The 24,123-nt window shown below is 37.6% G+C and overlaps 1 protein-coding gene across 1 annotated transcript in view; it reads left to right on the top strand.

Annotated features, from left to right (window-relative positions):
• Window positions 1-17,010, top strand: part of DSG2 (desmoglein 2) — a 58,241-nt gene extending 41,231 nt beyond the window's left edge. Inside the window, 8 exon segments of the mRNA XM_077135716.1 lie at window positions 913-1,178; window positions 3,764-3,906; window positions 4,198-4,425; window positions 8,144-8,371; window positions 10,404-10,525; window positions 11,594-11,926; window positions 13,532-13,727; window positions 13,730-17,010. Of these exon segments, the coding sequence (XP_076991831.1) occupies window positions 913-1,178; window positions 3,764-3,906; window positions 4,198-4,425; window positions 8,144-8,371; window positions 10,404-10,525; window positions 11,594-11,926; window positions 13,532-13,727; window positions 13,730-14,583 (2,370 nt within the window). The 3' untranslated portion in view covers window positions 14,584-17,010.
• The last annotated feature ends 7,113 nt before the right edge of the window (window positions 17,011-24,123 follow it).

The following is a 24,123-nucleotide window of genomic DNA, read 5'->3' as shown; positions in this document are numbered from 1 at the left end:
CTGGGGTACATAACAATTTCAAACCAGCACAGTAGGTAATTCTTTTTATAATAGGAAGTAGTTCAAAAGAGAAAAAATAATTTGTATAAAAATATTCAGAGCAGTGTTGATTATATTTAAAAATCGCCAATAGCCTAAATAGCTCGTAATAGAAAAACTAATTAAGTATATCTAAACAGTAGAATACTATGGTGTTTATTTAAAAATGAGAAAATGGAACATAAATATGTAAAGGGATGGACAGATTATATTAAATGTACATTATAGATAGCTACAATCCACAACAGTATTTGGAGGAATGTTAATCTGTAACACCGTTAAGAGCAAAAAAATACTAGCAGACACTGTGCTAAATAGAGTAGGGCAGAGCAAATTCTTTGCTTAAACAAATTTGAAAATCCCTTAGTTTAACTAAATTAAATGGTTTTCTTTACTCCAGGAGCTCTCAGTTTTCAATATACTAATTTAAATTTTGACTCTATGTTAAGGAGATAGAACAGGCAGTGTTGGGAAGGGCTACCAGTACTTATATAACTCTTTTCACTAGAACCCATGGACCACATTTTAAAGAATATTAGCTTATACTGAGTGTTCATTAATGTATTTTTCCCTTAAAAAAATAAAAACTTCAGCTTATTAAAGATAAAAATACATATTTTTGAAGGGTTTTGACCCCTTAAAAATTGGGATGCTTAGTAAACATCCTTAACCTTTATGAATACACAAAAAATGACAAAGACTTTTTAATTGCTTGGTGTCAGTGTGAATGTTGGAGTGCTGAATGCTGCTGTATTTCCCATGTGTTAAATTGGTATATCTGATGATAAAACCATATAGGTATGTGTGTGTATGGGTTCTCTGCTTGTTCTAATTGATTTCTCCTTTAAAATCCCTTTGATTTTGCCTTTCTAGGAAGTAGATTATGAAGAAATGAAGAGTCTTGACCTCAGTATTGTTGTCACTAATAAAGCAGCTTTTCACAAGTCAGTTAAGAATAAATATAAGCCTAAATCCATACCCATCAAAGTAAAGGTACAAAATGTAAAAGAAGGCATTCGTTTTAAAAACAGTACAATCTCAGCTCACGTTAATGAGAACCTAGATATATCAAGCCAAAGCAAAATAATTGGAAAATTCCAAGTTTTTGACGAAGACACTGGACAACTGACTCGTGTAAAGTAAGAGAGATAGTTATGAATGTATTTCCTCATTTTTAATTATTTTAAATGCCTATTTTCAAAGTGAAATTTGAACACTTTGTTTCTCTGCATCCCAACATTGTAATTCCTTGAAGGTCTTTAGAGTAGGAATTTTCACTAGACTGCCCTTCCCAAATTGTTTTGTGTGACAAGTTGCTAACCTCAGAAGCTATTCTGGTTAAAAAAGGCAAGAAAGGAAAAGTTAAGAAAGAAACTTCATGAAATCTGCCTTATTTCCTGAAAGAATATAGAAGAGCAAGAAAGCAATAAAATGTGCTGCAGATTCCACGTCGCAATGTTTGGTTAAAAGAAGTAGTTTATTTTATTATAATATCCCCATAGTGTATTTTAATATGGGGAAACCAGTTTCATTTGCATGTAGATTTTAGGTATTAATCTTCATTTAAACTATACTTTTTGATTTGGGGACTGATTAATCTGTGTTAATCTTTGTCTTGATCATGGTGATTTTTCACTGTTTTATTCAGAATATATTTATTGAGTATCTACTAGGTGCTCCCACTGTCCTGGAAAGGACTGGCTTGTGCCTATGGAGCCATTTTGACACTTGGGTATAATAATCGATAGTTAACACCTTTAATTTCCATGGTACTTTTAAATTTTCAAACTAAATTTACTTCTTAGATTTCAGAGCCTTACCTTGAAGAGACGATTCTCTCCAGAGCTGTTAGGTATGGACCTGTAGTTAGTTATTCCAGGTGGACAGTAAAGGATGTCTTCCTGCTGTGGGTCCCAGAGCTGCTCTGTTGATTGCCCTTGAGCCTGGGTCCTTCCACCCCCAGGGTTCATAGAACATTGCATTTAAGTGCCTGCCTACTCCAGCAAGAACGGGAATGTGGAGGAAGCTCTTCAGTAAGCTCTTATTTATTGGAAGTAATCAACCAATAGAATCATAACTTTGTTCCAAAATACTATTAACAGTCTCCGCTGTGTCTTGTTGACCCCTTTTGCCCCACCCTACCTACAGAAGCCAGTTCTGCTTCTCTTGAGTTAGGCTGTCTAGTTTTTATTTTCAGTTCTACCTAACAAGACATCCCTTAACTGAATCTCCAAAACTGAGGATAAACTTTCCACGTAATCATTTCTCACTGCCGTCCGCTCAGAGGCTTTTTGTTCTGATTAATTATCCTCCAACAATATTATGGCAGTCTATTGAAATTTATGTTCCTCACTTAACTATTTCATTTTTAGCTCCTATTTTTATTGGGGACTATTCATATATCAAAAGATTATGTCTTCTGCCTGGAAGAATAATAAATTATGTTTCTTTATTCCTCAGAATGTTTTGTTTTATGTTTTAGCTTACAATTATACAACTTTATAATAAAGAAGGATCTTAAAGATCAAATTCAAGCCTATTATTTTACAGATAAGAAATGTGAGGTACAACCAAATTTATTTCCCATTGTGATTAGGTAAAGCTAATTAGTGGTTGCTATTTTGAAATGCTGATAAGGACAGCAGGAGAATCATTCCCTTAACTTTGGCATAATTTACTCTTGTACTGATTATCCCTATCCATCAGTTCTTAATGGATATTTGATGTAACATGTGAGCTGCCATCTTACTTTGAATGGTGCTTAATATTTACAACAGAGAAAAATAGAAGATTCCTTAAATGGGATCACATGAAATATTTCCATTGTGAAATGTGATCTTTATTGCTAAGATGCTGACTTTATTGTAATTTTGAATGTGGTATCCCAGACATGAAATTCAGAAATGCTTGTGAAAATCCAATTATCTTATCATTTACTGTTAAAAATATTAAAATGCAGAAGTGATTAATTTCAATGTTTAATTGGAATTTTTATAAACTGTATGTAACTATTACTATAAGCACATATATACATACATTTGTTTTATATTTGCTTATGTTTGGGACTCAGTATTAAATCATATACCTTTTGAAACCATAATATGAGTGTTTTCCTTGCCATCTCATAGCTGTTTCATTCCATGCTTTGTAGAAAGAAACTCAGAAATCACTTTATCAGCATTGTTTTCTCCTAACCAATTTTTTATGAAAGAAACCCATTGCCAATAATTATCAAAAGTATCCCAGAATTTCAGAATATTTACATGTAAGGCAATCTGTGATTTTTAAGTTGTTTTTTAAAAATACTGATAACCAATAAAACAACAGGATAGAGAACCACCCATTACACTAGTTCCTATTGTGTAAATAAGTTATTCTCCAAAGATCTACCCCAAATTTAAGGAAAACCAGTTTGAAAGCTATAGGACAGTTGGCAGAGCGACTTACAAACCTGCTGGGTTAGTAGGAGAAGGTTGATCCTTTCTACATAAATGTGAAGTGTGTTTCAGTAATAGAAATCTCCAGAGTAGTGTGATGTGCAAGAAAGATGAAGGACTTTTAGGATGGCTTGAAGAATTAAAAACCACTCAGAGCAGTACTTACAATAAGAGCAACTTGTATGAAGAGGCAAAAATGAACCTTGAAAGAGTTGTAGGTCTTAAGTATGCTAAAGATTCATAATCTATCCAGATACCAAAATAATTGCATGCTTATTTTATAACAGATATACAAAACTGGAAGACATAGACAATTGGATCTCTGTGGATTCTGTCACATCTGAAATTAAACTTGTAAAAATTCCTGATTTTGAATCCAGATATGTCCAAAATGGTACCTATACTGCAAAGATTGTGGCTATATCAGAAGGTAAGTTGGATACTTTTCTTGACTGTATATAGTTAGCTTTTTATTTTCTAGAAACTGAGATCTTTGTTTTGATCTGTTATAAAAAACAGATCTCTCCAATGGATAAACCTTTTACATTTCTAACTTTTTAGTAGAGTAGAAGAGTTTACTTGGTCTGAATATGAAAACATAGCTAAGACATAAGGTGCCTAATTTGTTAGTACCTTCTCCTTTCCAAGTTGGCCAGAAAATTCAGACAACATCCATTGTCGGCGATAAGGCCAGACCATTTTTCCCGCTCTTATTTTTCAGACTATCCCAGGAAAACCATCACTGGCACAATTGTTATCATGGTCAAAGACATCAATGATAACTGCCCCACCCTGGTGAACCCAGTGCAGCAGATCTGCCAGGATGCACAGTATGTGAACGTCACCGCCGAAGACCGGGATGGGCACCAATACAGTGAGCCCTTCAAGTTCTCTGTCATCGACGAACCACCTGGAATGGTAAAAAAATGGAAGATACTACATGAAGAAAGTAAGCAAAATCATTGGACTACATTAAAATCTAAATATTAGTCAGTATAGATACCTAACATCTTTATTATATAGACGGTGTTTTTTCTCATAAGTTATATTTCCAGTGCAGCTTTTAAAGGGAGATTATAAAAATGAGGTACTGAACCTACAGCCACAGTATTGTTTTTTGTATCTTTATTATAAAAACCATGTGAAGTAACCTGAGCAAGAGAAGAAAAATATCTAATGTTTGGAAGGTAGCTGAAGATTCCCCAATAGCTCTTGAAGTAGTTGTTTTTTCCCCTGAAGCTGAGAATTAACTTGCCTTTCTAAGCACAGCAATCATAGTGGATGCCTCCTAAAGATCCCAAAGTATGGCAATAATAATTTCATTAATAACATTTATTGAGCACTTGCTATGTGCAAGCTGCTCTGCTAGCCCTTCACATGCATTATCTCATTTAATCCTTACCCCACAATATTACTCCTTAATTACAGCAGAGGAAACCATGGCTTAACCAGAGGTAAGTAACTTGTCAAAGTCATAAAGTTGGGAGGTGGGGAGACAGTACTTAAAAAGAGTTTGTCTGATTCCCCATGCCAAACTAATTCTTGTCGATGTGAGGTTTTGGGTGCCCTTCAGGGTAATTTATGTATGCAGAAAAGTCTATCCAGCAGACTCCTTTTTTAATAAAGAAATAGTGTTTATTTCAATAAAGTTTCAAATTCAAAACCTGTTTTTTTTAATTTACAGGTTTATTTTATTTTAGTGTAGCAGATTTTACAGTCATTTTAAGAGGCATTGAATAACATTTGCTCCAATTTACAAATTAAACATCTTCAGTATTTCATACTGCATTCATAAATTTATTTAGTATATTTGGTTTCCTTCTAGGTATTGCAGTTATCTGACTTAGCAATTAAAACCCTTGAGTCTCAAATTCTAATAAGTTAAATTTTTAGATGCGATAAACCTGAAATTATCTTCAGTGTTCCAACACTACACAATACAAGGACACTTCAGCCTAAAACTACAAGTCTAAGTCAGTTACACAATGACACATTTTTAATTGGAGTTACAGATCTCTCACATTAGCAGAGCTAATTTTCAGAAAAAGTATTATTAAAAAAGTATATAAAGTAACAAATACAAATAGATTTCTTCCAACCAAAAAATATTAAAACTGTGTCTTTAATTTGCTTAAATAGACCTGTACTTATTTACCCTCCCAGGGTTTATGTACTCACTTTAAGAAGACAGCTATGCCCTGGTAAAACATGCCTTCCCACTAGGGATGACTGTTACATCCTTATTATTTGAGGTTACTTAAGATCAAGGGTTCACCTGATATGAGCCCTGGGGTGGCCCACATACAGGGAATGCAGCTTACTTCCCCATTTTATGATAATTAAGTCACAGGCGGTTTCCTCCTTCACAGTATCTAATTATGTGCTCACATAAGTCTGAGACTCCCACTCAACCTGAATGCTTGATTGGAGCTTGTCTTTCTTTGGCTAAGATAGGTATATGTGTTTTGCATTGAACTCCAATCGCCTTTGAACTTACTGTAATTCCAAGAACATATTTATTTCATCTAGCAAGCACATGATGTTTAAGATATACTAATTACTGTTCTAAGTACTTTATTAATATCAACAGCCCTTGAAGTTTGGTACTGCTGTTGCCAGCATTTTACAATGAGGAAATGAAAGCACAGAGTTTTACTAACTTTCCCAAGGTCCTTACATGAAAGTAAGGGCTGGAACTAGGATTTGAACCCAAGCAGTCTGGCTCAGGAGTCTCTGATGTCCACCTTTATGCTCTGCTGCCTTTTCGGATATATAAATGGGTTTTCTCTTTAAAGATTAATAAGTTTGAAATTAGTTAGTTCTTGAATTTTTTCATTGTCTTAAGAGCATAACTACTAAGTATACACATATTGGCGTGTTATACTAGGAAGTCACCAAGATTATAGATCGAGGCAATTTAGAGAGAGAGAGAGTTCTGTAATCCAGGCTTTTTCTCCAGCTGTCCTGATAACAAATAGCTCCTATCTATTTTTATTTGGAAAATTCTAAAATACAGAAAATTCCAGAGAGTAATATAGCAACACCCTTATCGTACCACCTAAAATTTAAAGAATATTAACAATCTGAAATCTTTGTGTCAGGTCTTTTTTATTTTTTATCATGACTGATAAGGTTGAATACTCCTTTGTGCCCCTCCCCAGACCTTTCCTCCCTTCACCATCTCCCCCCTCAGAGCCAGTCATAAATTTAGTTGCATTTTTCCAGGCCTTGTTTTCCTGGCTTCATACTTGAAAGTTCCAACTTAAAGGAATGGTTAGATTTTTTCCTCACTTCCCCAGAGCTTTGAGGGTGATTTAATAAATATCATGCGCATTATGCAGGTCAAATTCCCATAAAATTTGTACCTTAAAATGAGAAGGGGCTGTTTAATACTTCAAAAAAAAGGGAGAAAGATAACAAAACAAAACCTCCAATACACTTAATTTGATTTTTGTGCTCTCCATCATATCTTGCTGAGTAAATTATTTTAAAATAACTTCTATACATATATCAGAAAAAAGTTAAGCTATTTTTACCTGATGAATATTTTTAATCATGTGAAAACTGGTCATTATTTTTATTCATGTGGAAAAGAGACTCATTAGTCACATTTAATAAAATAAGATTAAAAAGTCATTCACACAAGACCACCTATGTAATGTTCTTGCCAAAAAATAGTATGACCTGAATCCAACTATGAGGAAGCAATCAGACAAAGTCAAATTGTGGGACAGTCTACAAAATAACTGGCATATAAAAATATCAAGGTTCTAAAATGCCAAGAGAGAATGGAACTGTTTTAGATTAATGGAGGCTAAAGTGACAACTAAATGGAATGCATAATCCTTGACTGGATCCAGAATCAGAAGAGAAAGGAAGGGAGGGAGGAAGAAGGAAGAACGGACAGATATAAAGGATATTATTACAATTGGAGAATTTAAATATGAACTGTATAACAGATAATATTGTGTCCATAATAAATTTCTTTAGAGTGATAATGTACTTTGTTCTTAAAAGATACATGGTGAAGAATATCGTGATGCCTGCAACTTACTTTGAAATGGTTCAGCAAAAAAAGAAAGTGCAAAATGTAAACAATTGGCAAAGCATTATGTCAATATTCATTGTAATATTCTTTCAACTTTTCTGTAGGTTTTTTCCAAAACTTTGAAAATATGAAGTTAGGGACAGAAAGAAGGGGAAATAGATGAAACAAGGTTGGCCCATCATTGAAAATTATTAAATTTAGGAACTGGTACCATGGGTGTTAATTATACTTTTCTCTATTCTAGCCTGTTTGAAAATTGCCCTAATTTTTTTTAAATGGTAAAATAAAATTCCTTCAATAGAAATGTCTTAGATTCACCCCTTGTTTGTCACTGTGGTCGTGGTGCCTAGCACAGCCCCTAGCATTTGGCAGACAACATGCATTTGTTAAAATTAATCATCATAAAAGTAAGGTGTCCAGAACTGATCCTTTGCTATTAAACTACATATAATTTGGAATCTGCAGACTGATTTTAACAAGCACACAACGTGGACTCAACAGAGAACAGTAAAACTTCTATATGGAGCTGAAGATGATTAACAATTAAAGGACATTTCTGTAGTTTAATCTCACCCCTTCCTTTGAAATCACTCATTTTTCTTTCCTTTTGCCCTGCTAGGTAACAGTGTGCTGCTACAACAAAATGAACAAAAGCCTGGGAGAAGTGAAATTCACTTCCTGATTACAGACAGTCAGGGCCTCAGTTGCTCTGAGAAGCAGATCCTCAGCCTCACGGTCTGTGAGTGCCTGGAGGGCAGTGGCTGTGTGGCAGCGCTCCACGACTCCCGTGTCGGCCTGGGGCCCGCAGCCATCGCGCTGATGCTGTTTGCTCTTCTACTCTTGCTCCGTAAGTGTTTTAAAAGACACTTTTTAGCTGTTATTAATTTAAGTGTGCTACTGGTGATTTGTTCCTGCACTAGACATTGATCTCCTTATAGTTGCTCTTTCACTAGAACACTTTGAACGGTGAGTTTTGAGGGTGAGGGAAGCAATAATTGATGATTGATAAATTCACCAAACCTTCCTGTAGGACTCTTCATAATTTCATTTTGTATAACTGTATCATTTCCTGATTTAAGTAACTAAAGTCATGCAAGTTCTTTATGTACATTTTAGCATAAATCTTGTTGGTGTCCCCATTGTCTGAGCTCTGCAATGGCAGAAATCATGGCTGTTCTTCACTGCCGCGTTCGCCACGCCTACAACAGTGCCTTGCACAGAGTAGGCTGCAGTAACGATTTCTTGCCCAAATCTGGCTGATGGATTTATAAACTCACCTTATGCCAGTCAATCACTGCTCTGTACACTCAGCTTCTCTGGGCTCTGCTTCCCCTCTGCTTGGCTTGCCTCTCCACCAGCACCCATTGGTCCACCTCCCTTGCAGCAGTTTTCCTTTCATACAACCTGGAGTTGGGTGGAATACCACACTCCCTGTAGCTACTCAGCATGGGCAGAGGACTACCTCTGGGGCAATTCCAGTAACAGAGGAGGAGCTTTGTAAAGCCAGCAGTAGATTTATAATGTCCTTTTATACCACTACGTCCATTTTATGGATAAGAAAACAGACATAGGGCGGGCCACAGTGGCTCAGCAGGCAAGAATGCTTGCCTGCCATGCCAGAGGACCCGGGTTCAATTTCCGGTGCCTGCCCATGTAAAAAAAAGAAAAGAAAAGAAAACAGACATATAATGTTAAATGACTTGTCTCAGCTTCCCAAGTTAGTAGGTACTGGCCCAGACTAGGTCTTCTACCCCAAGCTTCTTTGCACTGCCTTCTTATCACAGATTTCCCACGACCTAGTATGGCACTTGGCACTTGATAAATGTGTATTGAAGTGAATTACCACTGGCTGATTTCAATCTTTGTATTATTCACTGTAGTGATAGTTACCATGCTGTCAAATAATCTAGAGGGTAGTCAGTTGATCACTGGATGCTGTCAGATGGGTGTAGCACTAAGAGCCTGTTTGCGGTGGGCTGCTTGCTGGTGGTTCTTTCTTTCCTGCTCTGATCAAGGGGCCAGCATGAGCCTTCAGTTTCTTCTGGGGCTGTATAAAATTGAAGGAGGCGCTCTGAACTTTTATTGAATTCTGGATGAATACCACGTATGTTCTAAGGGTTTTTTTAATGTAGAATCATTTTGTAAAATAATACTTAGGTAATTCAAAGTTTAACTGGGACCTAAGAGAACCTGCTTTGCGCTAGAAAACAGTCTAAAGCAAAGTATTATAGATGTTTCAGTGCTCTAAAATATTTGGCTATATTAAATTTTTCTACCCTCAGGAGCTTCTAATTTTTTTTATAAATGTATTTTTTCAGTGAATTTCCTCATATTAAAAATCAAAGGCTTTTATTACTGTTCAGTGGTAGAATGCTCACCTTCCATGCGGGAGACCCAGGTTCAGTTCGTGGACCATGCACCTGGAAAAAAAAGGGGGGGGCAGGCGGTCCACAGTGGCTCAGCAGGGAGAGTTCTCGCCTGCTATGCTGGAGACCCGGGTTCGATTCCCAGTGCCTGCCCCTGCAAAATAAAATAAAATAAAAAAGTAAAGGCTTTTAAAAAACAAAAAGTTAAGTCTTGAACATGGTTTTGATGATTTGGATACTGTATATTCCGGCCTTGATATTGCACTCAGTAACCATGAACAGACTCTTTGAGATAAAGTAAGATTCTCTCATCCTGCCCTTAGGCTTTGGAGTAACCCTCCCAAAACAAACTTAAGGAGGTTGGAAAAGAATAAAGAAAAGAAAAATAGAGCAGTAAATAAGTGAAGACTGAACTCTCCAGGAAGTGAAACACAAACTCAAAAATTATGCATTGTAAATTTAGAAATATGATGGGACTGACTTTTGCTATACTCAATTCTGTTTTCTATCCAGTTGTACCCCTTTTACTGCTAATGTGCCACTGCGGAGAAGGCGCCAAAGGCTTTACCCCCATAACTGGCACTATAGAGATGCTGCATCCTTGGAATAATGAAGGGGCACCACCCGAAGACAAGGTAGGTTTATCAGACATAACTTATCCTCTTTACTACTAATCTTAAAGGGGCCTTCAGAGCTGTTTCTAACATTTTAAGTTATGAGAGAATAAAAGAAAGTCTTTACAGATTTCATTCGCATGCCATTGTTAAACAGCGTATTTTTGTGTTTGTTGCCAGGGCAGAGTTAAGATGGTTCTACTCTGCTGTGACGGGTACTGTGTTACAGAGAATGAGGAACAAGGGCCAAGGAGTGACGAATTTGGTGGAGTGTCTAGCATTTAGGATAGAAATTTTTGTCCCAGTATGAAATGGACAGCCTTCTACAGTCAGTTACAGCCTCTTTTCCATTCCCCTCCACACATAAGACTGGAAGACTATGACATTTGAAGAATGTTGCAAAATCTCCTCCTACCTACCCATACAACAGCCATATCTCATTATCTTCCCAGCAGCAACCCGCACCTGGGTCTGTCATCACTGTGAGCGCCATTTCTAATAGGATGTGAATTTAGCATCTGAGAACTCAGAATAACAGTGACTTAAACACAAACATGGGCAATCCAGGACCAACATGATGATTTCTCTAATCACGGTCTTAAGTTCCCCCTTTCTCAGCGTTCCCCCATGGATGAGCATTATTCCCGTGCTTTCCTTGTGCTCCAGCACCATCCCCACGCTCCAGCCTGCAGATAGGAGAAAAGTGAAGGGGAGGCTTGGAAACATTATCTTTATTTTAGGTAGCCTAAATCCACCTAAAAATAAGAGTTCTATGTCCATAGAAGAATGTATTAGATCTGAGAAGAAAATGGAAATGCCATTAGTATTAATTGAGTGGATGAGCTGAAACCATTATTTGAGTGTTGGGGTTTTTCCCTTTGGGTTAAAATCAGCTATGAAACAGGAAGTTAGGGTGGAGAGCTTCATAAGAATCAAATAGAAGTAATCCAACCCAAAATAGTCTTCCTGGTTTGCTCTTGTGGAAGTAGCCCATTCCCTTCCTAAGCCCACTTAGTTCATGTCCTTCTTCAAAGCGTACTGAAGCGCCATCCTGCTGACTCAGTTTTCAATTGTATTTTGCTCTCATAGGTGGCGCCGTCACTTCTGGTAGGGGCTCACGGCGAGAATCCAGCTGTAGGAAATGGAATAGGAGGTCTGATAACCACAGAAACCACCATGAAAGGAAGTGGCTCTGCTTTCTTTACCAAAGGGCAGCATGAGATGTCTGAGGTGGATGGCATATGGGATGAACACAGAAGCCTTGTGCCTGAGGCGAATCAGGTTACAGGGACAGCAGGAGCCCTCATAGGTATTGAAACCCTAAGGGCCACCAGAGCCACAGGGGCCACCAGAGACATGGCCGGAGCTCGAGCAGCTGCTGCAGCAGTGAGCGAGGAATTCTTAAGAAGCTATTTCATCAATGTAAGAATTGAATTTCACATATGAAAAAAAAATTGTTTGTGAATGTAGTATATCAGGGTTATCATTGCCTTGGATCTACGTGGGACTTTATTTTTTTAAGATAATGCTTGTAGATGATAGAAATGAAGATAATGAAAAAAAAGAGATTTGACCCCCTGAAGCAGTGTTCGCTAAATTATGCGGTGATAGCAGAAGACCCAAAACCAAATATTCACAAAGGCTTAATTCTCAGTTACCTTCATGTTTTTGCCAGTCCACTCTGCTCCATTCTGTTCCGTGTTCGCTTCATACCAAGAAGCCCTCGGAGAGAACAGCGCGTACCTGGGGCGCTGCTTCCTGGGCAGCACAGGGCAGAGAGCCTTGGCAGTGGCAGAGGCAGGCGCCGGCCGCTAAAGCACTGCCTTGTGCACTCACATTTCATTGGCCAAAACGAGTCACATGGCCAGGCCCCGTGTCAGGGTCCGAAGGTGGGCGGGGCCCGGAAGGGAAAGTCCCAGAACATGCTAGCTGACAGACCAATCAGCTATGTCCGTTTAAATTTCATCTTCACTCTTGAGACAGTTCACAGAAGATTATGGGGAAATTTGCAGGAAAGGTGATTAGACCCTGTCACAAAGCTTATGCCTGGACGTAGGGCCGCGGGGTTCCTTTCTGAGGAACAAGGCCTGTGTGTCCCCACATGGAAATGGGCAGACTTGGAGGGTTGGGACATGAAGGGCAGTGAGAGGAGCGAGGGGGTGGCTTTTTCATTGAGGAAGCTGATTTATTTCTATCTCTAATCTTCTAAATAATTGCAGATTACTAGCATGCCACTATTTGCATCCCGTTTTCCGCCCTCTTCTACCCCGCACTCTGCTTTCATGCAGCCATCTTCCACACCCACCTTCCACATATGACCTTGGTAAGGTCAGAGTCAAGGAGAGCCTTTAATCAAGCTTTTTCTGCCTCACTGCCAAGCCTTATGCCAGTGCCCTGATTGTTTCATTTTGATTGTTTTTCCTCTCTTATCCGGCTGCTGGAGTCAGTTTTTGTTGTGTGTGTATATCAGGTGTGCGGGTGCTAACTTTTAGATTGGAAACCATTTCTAAATTATCAGAGAATTTGCAAAATTAGTAGAAATTTTGTATACCCTTTTCCCAGATAAACGAATTAACATTCGCCACATTGGCTGTTTGCTTTCCCATTCTCTCTTCCTCTCTCTCTCACTCATAAACACTTATATACAAGTTCTCTCACATTGCTGCAGTACAATAGAGAAATTCAGAAATTTAACATTGATGAAGTTTGTATTTCAACTTAGCCAGTCATTCCACTAATGTCTTTTACAAAAATTTTTTTTCCCCTGTCCAGAATTTCCAATCCAGGATCCTGCATTCCATTTAGTTGTCATGACACTTTAGTCTTCTTTAATCTGAAACTGTGTCCATTGCCTCTCTTTGTCTTTCATGATATCAATATCAGGCCATATGACTCTCAAAGTGTATTTCTTGGATGTTTTCTCATGATTGTATTCAGGTTATGTGTTTGCAGCAGGAATATAGAGCCTTGTTTGTAAATGAAGTTGTGACACTAATCGTTTGTCTTTTGTTTCCATTTCCATTTTAGAAAGTGGCCACTTACACTGAAGACGATGATAGTCACACAGCAAAAGATTGCCTTCTGGTTTATTCTCAGGAAGAAACTGAATCTCTACATGGTTCCATTGGCTGCTGCAGTTTTATTGAAGGGGAGCTAGAAGACTGCTTCTTAGATGATTTGGGAATTAAATTCAAGACACTGGCTGAAGTTTGCTTGAATCAAAAATAGATATGAATATAGGAATTGAGCAGTGGCAAAAACCTGTCACAGACACAAGTATGAACACAGGTTCACATTCAATCCGTGAGCAAACTTTGGATAATTCAGAAAACACTTACTCCTCTGGCAATAGCTTTCAACTTTCAAAACCCTTGCATGAAGTAAATATGGAGAAATTAACTCAGGAAGTAATCACTGAACGGTCTGTATCTTCCAGGCAGGATCAAAGCATAGCTATGCCTCTGCCTGACCCATTGGTTCCTGGTAATTATATAGTGACAGAAACATCCTATGCCACAGGCCCCACCAGACCACCAAGCACTATGGTCCTGGGTCCTAGACAGCCCCAGGGCCTTATCGTGACAGAGCGGGTATACGCGCCAGCTTCTGCTTTGGTAGATGAGCATTATGCCGATGAAAGTAACGTGGTTACTGGAAGAGTAACGCAGTCTTCCGGGGGCACAGCTCATCTTCTCAGAGGCGCTCAGCACCTGCCAGATACACATTATGTCATGGTGACGGAGAGAGAGCGTGTCCTTGCCCCCAGCTTGGGAGTGTAGCCCAGGCTGGCCATGCCCAGTGTAGCAGTAGGACAGAATGTGACAGTGACAGACAGAGTGCTAACCCCTGCTTCCACTCTGCAGTCTGGTTACCAAATTCCTGCCGAAACCTCTGTGGCGGCTGGGAAGACCATTGTTTCAGGAGCTGGAGTCCCTGGCCCTTTACCAAATTTCAGTTTAGAAGCCTCTGGTGGGTCAAATTCTGCCATAACCACATCTTCCACCAGAATCACCCAGCATAGCACTATCCAGCATTCTGCTAACATCGGCCAGCCACAGTCTGGGCCACAGTTGAACTAGGAATTGCTGCTTGTGTGTTTTCAAGATACCAGGCTTTTCATGAGCCTTTCAGACATACAGACAGGCAAACTGAGCTTAGAATTTTTCAGTCACCAATATGCGAAGGACCACATTGCCTTTGCTTCCAGAATTGTGTTTGAGAAATTCTCCATGATTTACTGATGCTGTTTCCTCAGCATCTTTAGTGAGGTCTGGCCAAACACTATTCTGTAAAGCAAGTTAAATAGAGTAACCTGGCTTCCAAGAGTGTACAAATTAGCACAGAGTGTCCAGTTGGTCAACCATCAAAAAGACCAGCCCACAAAAGTGATTGGACTTCTCGGCATGCCATATGAGCATTTAACATTGTTGGTCTGTATTCTGTAGTACACTGCACTGAGCCAATTAGCAATGACCCATTATCCAATGATACCTCTGTCCATCCGTTGAATCTGAGCTACCAGTCATGTTAGTTTTGTTTCCATTAAGAATGTCACCCTTTAATCTGAGGGTGATTGAGTTTTGAAACACTGACATGGTAAGATATACACATTTTTTTCTGCACATGGGACTGCGTGTGTGCACATGTTTGTGTGCATGTACACGGTCTTAAAGATAGCATTATATGCTTTGCTCTTTATATAACCTGGTAGTTCTCTGAAATTTTAAGTATTTGTGTGACACCTGAGACTCAGATCTAGTTCTCCAGCTCTGAGGGTTAGCCTAAGTCCATACATCAAGTGTTAAAAAAAAAACTGAAAAAGACCAAATACCAATTAAAGGTGTGATGAAACTGATCTGGTTAAAACTAAGGTAAATCAATATACAAGATAAAAAAATAATATTGTCTATATTTTAAAGCTTTCACTTTTGTGAGAGATAAAAAGAAAAATATTCTTTTAAAACAGCTGGGTCAGATCATGCTAAAATGAGATAATAATACTCTGGTACAAAGTGTTTCCAGTTAGAAATGATCAGTAAAATGAGTTGTTGAAAAGGCATAAATTTTTTAGGTGTCCTTTGTTAGGAATATAGTTCTACAACATTTGCTCATATTGTTTTTACTGCCTTTATATTATTACCAGATCACAATAAATGCTGTATTTAGTGTATAAAATCATGGTTTCAAGCTCCGAATAAAGAAATAAATAAAACATATATATATATATATTTATTTAAATATATATGTGTGTGTGTGTGTATATATATATATATATATATATATATATATATAGCATTATCCCCTCTTGTCTCTCAGTAGTCATGAAAATAATGAATACTTCAAATTCAGTTGAATAGTGTAAGGCAAAATTCACAATGTAAAATAGTTTTACTCTTTATAGTAATAATATACAATGAAAAAAACCCTCAGGTTTCATTATCTTTTAAACTGCTACGTTTTAGTGCAGCTAAATTAACCGCCAGACTGTACTTTTCTACTGCTGCAGGAACCATGCTTATTTTATTCACAACTCTTAATTCTTCAGAGCCTACCCAACAGGTGCCAAATAAGTATTTGTGGAACTAAACTGAATTTTATACCCTCCTTAATCTATAGTTACCAAAAATATCAAAAGACTCTGTAATTTACAGAATTCCAAGTTTGAAATCATGATTTTATTCTTATGTCTCAAAGTCATTGACTGGCTAGTCGTGATTTACTTCTAGTGCTAAATACTATAAAAATCTCAAATAATCTGATTTTGCACAACATCCTTGCCTTTTTTAAAAATTATTTGAGATTTTTGGCTTCTAGTTAGAATATATTTTTGTTACTCCTAGAAATATAATACCGTGTTTCAACATATATGTGCATGTCAGCAATAAGTTATATAAATATTTCCCACAACAAAATTAATTTCATAATTTTTAAAACTATTTAATTTCTTGACTTTTAAGATGTTTTGCTAAGGAAATAAAACTTGAAATTTTAACTTTTTAAGCATGTTTTTAAAAATATTGTTAACTTGAATTGTGTTGTGCACAGGATTTATACAATATGCCCCCACTATCTGTGTATCTGCAAAGGACAAATATTTTTAGACACCGTATGTCTGTGGCCAAGATGAGTCATTGCTTCTTCCTTGGTCTAAAAATTTTTACTCAATGTAGTAATTATTGGGTTGGGGTTTTTCATATGTTTGTTAGTTTTAATGTATATTTTGCAGTTACTTTTTACCATATATACAACAGGAATATCCCTGCTGTGTGACATGTAAATATCCAGATGTACTCAGAAGAAAGAAAATTTGGTCTTAAACTTCCTCCTTAGGCAGGCTTGAAAAATCCAGCCTATCTCTTGTATATAACAGAATCATGTAATAAATGGTGTTCTTTGTGCCCTCAAGGGTGATTTGTAGTAGTTTTTACATCTGTTCCTTGAGAGATTATATTTGTATGTATATCATGATAAAAAATTTCAATAAAAAGACCATAAGAGTGACCCTTCCCCATATCTTTTTATTGCTAATATAAAGCTAAGTTATATTTCATTTTAACAGGCCCCAAATTCACTGCCTTTATCACTTCTTGCTGTTTTCATAATACACACCTCAATTTATGACATCACCACTACTTCTAATTTGCTATGGTTTGGAAAACCAGATAACCAGTTGTAGCGTAATTATTTTATTAAATGGTGAAAAGAAATTCTAAACGAGTCAAATGAATTTTCTCTAGAGTAATGAAAATGAACTTAATGCATGGACTTTGTGTCAAATTCCTGCTCTTCTATGGCTTTTCTCACTTTTCTTGATTCTAGATCACCGATCATTGCTATTATGTGGTTTCTGAAAAAATAAAGTTGTGTGTTCAGGAAAAGCCTATTCAAATCACAATACCAAAGATGCTTGAGTGAAATAAACAGCTCTATTATTTAGATCATTACTCTCTAAATGGTCTATTTGACCAATATTACGTGTTGGTGCTCGAACCCACACCCACCCTTCTCCCCTGCCAGTGGGAGATACTTGCATGCAAAGAAGGTGGGTAAACGCTGAGCCATTCTGCCCTAGGCAGCAGCATGAGTGGGTGTGTAGCTCTTGGGTACCTGTTCAGCAGCTGTGGTGAGTAGTACAATTCTCGCAGCCCCCGTGGTCAGGTCAGAAAGAGTGTGGTCTCCTGTGTGTCCTGCTTGGTGATGGATATTCCAGTAGAGTCAGTGGCAGGTGCAGGCTCATGGGCTCTGGATAAGACTGCCTCTTTCTCCTGCTCTCCTAGCCCCAGGGTGGTAGCATTGTCCCACAGCTGTTGATATGTTGGTAATGATAGTTCTTTTTTTTAGCTTCTCCAGCATTTCCAATATTTTTGCTGCCAAATCTTCACATTTAATTCTCTATGTTTAAAACATACTTAATCTTCTTTCTTCCTAACTGAACACTACCCCATACACAACTTTAACAATTATGTCATCACACCAGTCACATTTCAGTGTTCAGTGTGACCTGCACCATAATCAGGTCTTTTTAAAAAAATTATTTTTCAATCCTCCAGAGCAGCTAGTAAAGAGCCAGAAACTGTACAGAACAACTGCTGGAGGAACATCAGTGACTGGACACATGACGTACATCAGTCTGGACCAGGTGGAACGGCTGAGACCCCACACAGAACTGTAAGTCCCCCAAGCTGCAGAGTGGCATGCAGGATATTTCACACCCCAGTGGGCATGCAGGATATTTTCCCGAGACAGACTTTATTAGCAGCAAGGCCTTAGCTCAACCAAGCTCCAATTGCAGAATTAATTTAAATATTCTGACTACTGAAAATACAGCCCCAGTACAGATAAACCTGGAATAAGCAATAAAGATACTGGGAGTTTTGCCCTGGCAGAGAGGGGCAGGGCTGTTGGGGAGAAAAAAGGTTTTTTTTTTGTTGGACAGCACAAAATACTGGAAAACTGCTGAACCCCAAGAAAAGGGGTTCAGAGCCAGGATACACAGAGCCAAGAACAAGCTTAAGCTCCAGATTAACAAACCCAAGAAACAAGGCTTTGAAAAGACTTGTGTTTGTGTGCGCGCTTTTTTTTCTGCTCCTTAACAGCTCCTTAGGTAGAACTGTAAGGGCTCTCAGGCGCAGGCAAGGATGAAATTAAGCTTGTTTTAGAGACAAAGTAACTAGCCAAGTGAAAGGAGTTAATCCCCTAAAGAGTGTATCTTCCCCAAGAGAAAGGTGAGGCCCAGCTCAAATGGAATCCCTCCATCAGGGAATTCAGACCCCAGGGACTGGGAAACTGAAACAATTAAAGCTTTCCTACAACCTCACCTCTCTCTCAACCACCCCTGGCAGGAAGAAGTTAAAGGCACCACATCACTTTATGCTGGTGGGAAGTTACAGGCAGACAAGCATCACATGCTGGACAGGGTAGGAAAAGCACAGTCTAGAGGCTGTGAAAATCTGACAACCTGCTGGGTCTCACATTCAGGGAAAACTGATGCTGGCAACTCTTTCCTCCTGAGATGTGGGCCTGTCAGGTCAGGAGAAATCTGTCTGGGATCTGTAATATCTGAGGAAACTTTCCTAAAAGAGAAAAAGAAGAAAAAAAGCTCCATATAGGCAGAGCAAGAAACAGAAAAACAAAACTGAAAAATTCCAATCAGTTAAACAGAACCTGTGCTAGAGGTCTAGAATAAGTTGAACTAAATGGCAAAGAACAGATAGAGAACAAAGCCATCCAGCAAGAAAATCCTAGGTAAAAGAGTGAAAACAACCTCCAGAATAAACTAAAGAAATCAAATGCCTAGACACCAGCAAAAAATAATGAATCATACTAGGAAAATTGAAGATATGGCCCAATCAAAGGGACAAACCAACACTTCAAATAACATACAGGAATTGAAAACAACTAATTCTGGATGTTCACAGAGACATGAAAAATCTCATCAAAAACAAATCAACCAATTGAAGGAGGATATAAAGAAGACATTGTAGAAACAAAGAAGAGCTCGAAAGTTTGAAAAAACAAATCACAGGACTTATGGGAATAAAGGCACAATAGAAGAAATGAAAAAAAAGACAATGGAAACCTACAACAATAGATTTGAAGAGGCAAAAGAAAGGATTAGCGAACTAGAGGACTGAAAATCTGAAACCAACACACAAAAGAAAATACAGGGAAAAGAATGGAAAAATATGAGCAGGTTCTCAGACGGTTGAATGGCAACATGAAGTGCATGAATATATATGTTGTGGATGTTTCAGAAGGAGAAGGGAAAGGAAAAGGAGGAGAAAAACTAATGAAGGAAATTATCATTGAAAATTTCACATCTCTTATGAAAGACGTAAAATAACAGATCCAGAAGTGCAGTGTACCCCAAACAGAATAGATCCAAATAGGCATACTCCAAGACACTTTCTAATCAGACTGTGAAATGTCAAAGACAAAGAGGGAATTTTGAAAGCAAGAGAAAAGCAATCCATCCATACAAAGGAAGCCCAATAAGACTATGTGTAGATTTCTCAGCAGAAACCATGGAAGTGAGAAGACAGTGGTATGATATATTTAACATTCTAAAAGAGAAGAATTTAACGTTCTAAAAGAGAAAATGCAGGAGAGAGAGGTCTGGAGAAGAGTGTGAAATAAAGACTATCAGTAAAGATAAAAAGAGAAAAAAGTTAGATATGACATATAAAATCCAAAAGACAAAATGGTAGAAGAAAATACTGCCTTTACAGTAATAACACTAAATGCTATTGGATTAAACTCCCAGTCAAAAGACACAGACTAACAGAATGGATTAAAAAACAGGACCCATCTATATGCTGTCTGAAGGAGACTCATTTTAGCCCCAGGGACAAAAATAGGTTGAAAGTGAAGGGTTGGGAAAAGAAATTTCATGCTAAGAACAATCAGAAAAGAGCAGGAGTAGCTACACTAATATCCAATAAGTTAGACTTCAAACATAAAACAATTAAAAGAGACAAAGAAGGACACTATTAATAAAATGACCAATTCAATAAGAAGACATAACAATCAAATATTTATGCACCGAGAAGAGTGCTCCAAAGTACATGAGGCAAACACTGACAGCACTGAAAGGAGAAATAGACACCTCTACCATAGTAGTTGGAGACTTCAATTCCCCACTCTCATCAGTGAATAGAACATCTACACAGATGATCAATAAAGAAACAGAGAATTTGAATAATACAATAAATGACTAGACTTAACAGACATTTATAGAACATTACACAGCAGCAGGATACACATTTTTCTCAAGTGCTCATGGATCATTCCCAAGGATAGACCATATGCCGCGTCACAAGGCAGGTCTCAATAAATTTAAAAAGATTGAAATCATACAAAACACTTTCTCAGATCATAATGCAATGAAGTTGGGAATCAGATAGAGAACCAGAAAATTCACAAATATATGGAGGCTAAACAATACACTCTTTAACAACCAGTGGGTCAAGGAAGAAGTTAGAAGAAAAATCGGTAAATATTTTGTGACAAATTAAAAGGAAAATACAACATATCAAAATTTATGGGATGCCAACAGTTCAAATTCATTAATAAAAAGTCATAATTGGTGCCTAATTGAGCTACCCTCTTCTCCTTGCTCCTAGAAGATTAGGCTTCTGTTCCACCAGGGAGTGATTCCTGACTCAGTTTGCTGTGCCAGGGTGGGAGGGGCACCAGACTCCACAATGTGGAAGGATTTATTTAGAGCTCTTCACTGTGATTTATCGATTTTGCTTATTCACTCTTTCCTGGATGGTATACCATGTGTATTTGGTCTCCAAAGTACACTCAACAGTTGTTCCAAATAATTCCTGGCTATTTACTAGCTGCCCTAGAGAACTGCCTAAATCTTAGAACTCCCTAAGCTGCCATCTTTCCGGTTTATTATTTTAACCACACTCATGCACAAACTGTTTGAAATATATGTCATAAAGTTCATTATTTTCTTTTAGCTCATGAATAGAGAGAAAGGGCGTCTGATAGAAACGTTTATTGAGAATTCTAGCATACACATGTAAAACAAGCAGGATATTTCCATGTATATCACTATTTTTTAAATAAAATCTGATGAATCTCTTTAGAGTCTAAGAAGCAATTACCTGTGCCCATTAAGTATTATTCAACTTCCAAAGTAACCCTGAAAGTAGCAACTGGGTGTTAAGAAAATAATACTGCCACACCAAGGTATCATTAAGCTCACTGACCCTAGAGTTTCCTTTCCCAAATGAGTTTATATGTTCTAAGAATATCAGAAGTGAATTACATTTAACTCAATAATAAACAGGGGTAAATAATGTGTCTGAATAAATATCTGATCAAATTATTTTAATTATATGATTTTTAAAAAGTGCTACCAACTTTAAGACCATTGCAAACTTGGAAATGTTATTAGCCTTGGTCAATTCTGTAAAAAAAAAAAAAATGAAAATCGTGTATAAACTATCAACCAACTCTAGGCCATTACATAATAGATCTCTGAAAAAAAATTTATGGGGTACAGTAAAAGCAGTGTTAAGAGGGAAAATTATTGCCTTAAATGCCTATATTAAAAAAGAAGAAAGAGCAAAAATTGAGGAATTAACCATTTACTTGGAAGTGCTAGAGAAAACAGCAAATTAACCTGAAATTCCATTGCTTAGTATATACCTGGAGGAACCGAGTGTGTGGACACAAATGGACATTTGCACACTTCTGTTTACGTTGGCAGTGTTTATTATTCACAATGGATGGAGGTGGCCTAAGGTATAACAACTGAGGAATGGAAGGGGGAACGATGATGTAAACATACAATGGACTACTGAGCGGCTTCGAGAAGGAAAGAAATTATGAGGCATGCACCTAGGTGCATGAAACTTAAGGCCAGTAAGTTGAATGAAATGTCAGGAACAAAATGACAAATATTATCATGCCTCAATCATATGGACTAACTATAATATAAAAACTCAGTGAACTGGACTCGAGAACATGGGTTATCAGGTTGGGGCCTATTGTAAAGGGTCCTAGATTGTAAGCTCTTGAAGCAGTCACATATAATCAGCAGTTGTAACTGTTTTTTCTGAATTCTGAGATACTGAGCTATTTGTTTATGACCTGGTCATTCCCAGAAACTTTGGTATTTATGTGACACCTGAGACTCAGAGTTAGAGCTCTGAAGCTAAAAGTCAGTGGTACCCTATACAGGAACTGTTTAAAAAGTTGAAAAAGCGATCAGACTTCGACTAGAGATATGAATGAAGCTGATCTGGATAGGACTGGGGTAGATCAAAATATATGCATGGTAAAAGATGATATCATCCATGTTTTAAAACTCCAACTTCTGTGTGAAACCAAAGGGAGAGATGCTCATTTGGTGCAAAATTTATAATTTGGGTAGTACATTCCCTAATTTAACTTGTATGGTCATTTAGTTGAACAACATAAGTACATGGAATCTTGTATAGGGTGTGAAATCTTGTTGGTTTGTCCAGGCTAATTTGATGCCAATATATCCCAGAGTAATTTGGGCAGTGAATAAAGAAGTATTTGCAAGGTCCCCTTGGGGGACTGGAGAGAAATGAGGACATACTCAACTTCCCCATTTGGAGAATTTCTGATATTTGCACAAGCAGTGGGGACAACCAAATCAATAAGTCGAGCCTTTGATCTTTGGGTTCACCCTTATGAAACTTTATTCCTGCACAGGATAGGCTAAGCCTACCTACAATTAATCCTAAGAGTTACCCCCAGAGAACCTCTTTTGTTGCTCAGATGTGGTCTGTCTCTCTAAGCCAACTCAGCAGGTGAATTCTCTGCCCTCCCCACTACGTGGGACATGACTCCTAGGAAGGTAAATCTCCCTGGCACATAGGAGATGGGTCCCGGATGAGCTGGGACCCTGCATCAAAGGATTGAGAAAGCCTTCTTGACCAAAAGGAGGAAGAGAGAAATGAGACAAAATAAAAGTTTCAGTGGCTGAGAGATTTCGAACAGAGTCGAAATTGTTATTCTTTTTTTTTACTTTTTTATTGTATAGTATAATATATATACAAAGCAAACAAATAAAAAAACAATAGTTTTCAAAGCACTCTTCAACAAGTAGTTTCAGGGCAGATCCCGGAGTTTGTCATGGGCTACCACAAGAGCCTCTCATGTTTTTCCTTCTAGCTGCCCCAGAATATTGGAGGCTAGAGGCTTAAATATTTTTTTTATCATCACAATCGACTTTTTTTCCTTCTTTTTTTTTTTGTGAAAATAACATACATACAAAAAAGCTATAAATCTCAAAACACAGCACCGATTTGGAGAATTGGAGAATTTGGAAAGGGTCCTAGATTGTAAGTTCTTGAGGCAGTCACATATGATCAGTAGTTGTAACTTATTTCTGAATTCTGAGATACTGAGCTGTTTGTTTATGACCTGGTCATAATTATAGAACAGATTTCAGAGTTCAACATGGGTTACAATTCCACAATTTTAATTTTTTATTTCTAGCTGCTCTAAGAAACTGGAGGCTAAAAGAGATATCAATTTAATGATTCAGTATCCATACTCATTTATTAAATCCTATGTTCTCTGTATAACTCCACTATCACCTTTGATCTTTCCATCCCTCTTTTAGGGGT

The sequence above is a fragment of the Tamandua tetradactyla genome, chromosome 18 (genome assembly GCF_023851605.1).
Source record: "Tamandua tetradactyla isolate mTamTet1 chromosome 18, mTamTet1.pri, whole genome shotgun sequence".
Taxonomy (NCBI): domain Eukaryota; kingdom Metazoa; phylum Chordata; class Mammalia; order Pilosa; family Myrmecophagidae; genus Tamandua; species Tamandua tetradactyla.
This window is presented reverse-complemented; position numbering and strand designations above follow the sequence as displayed.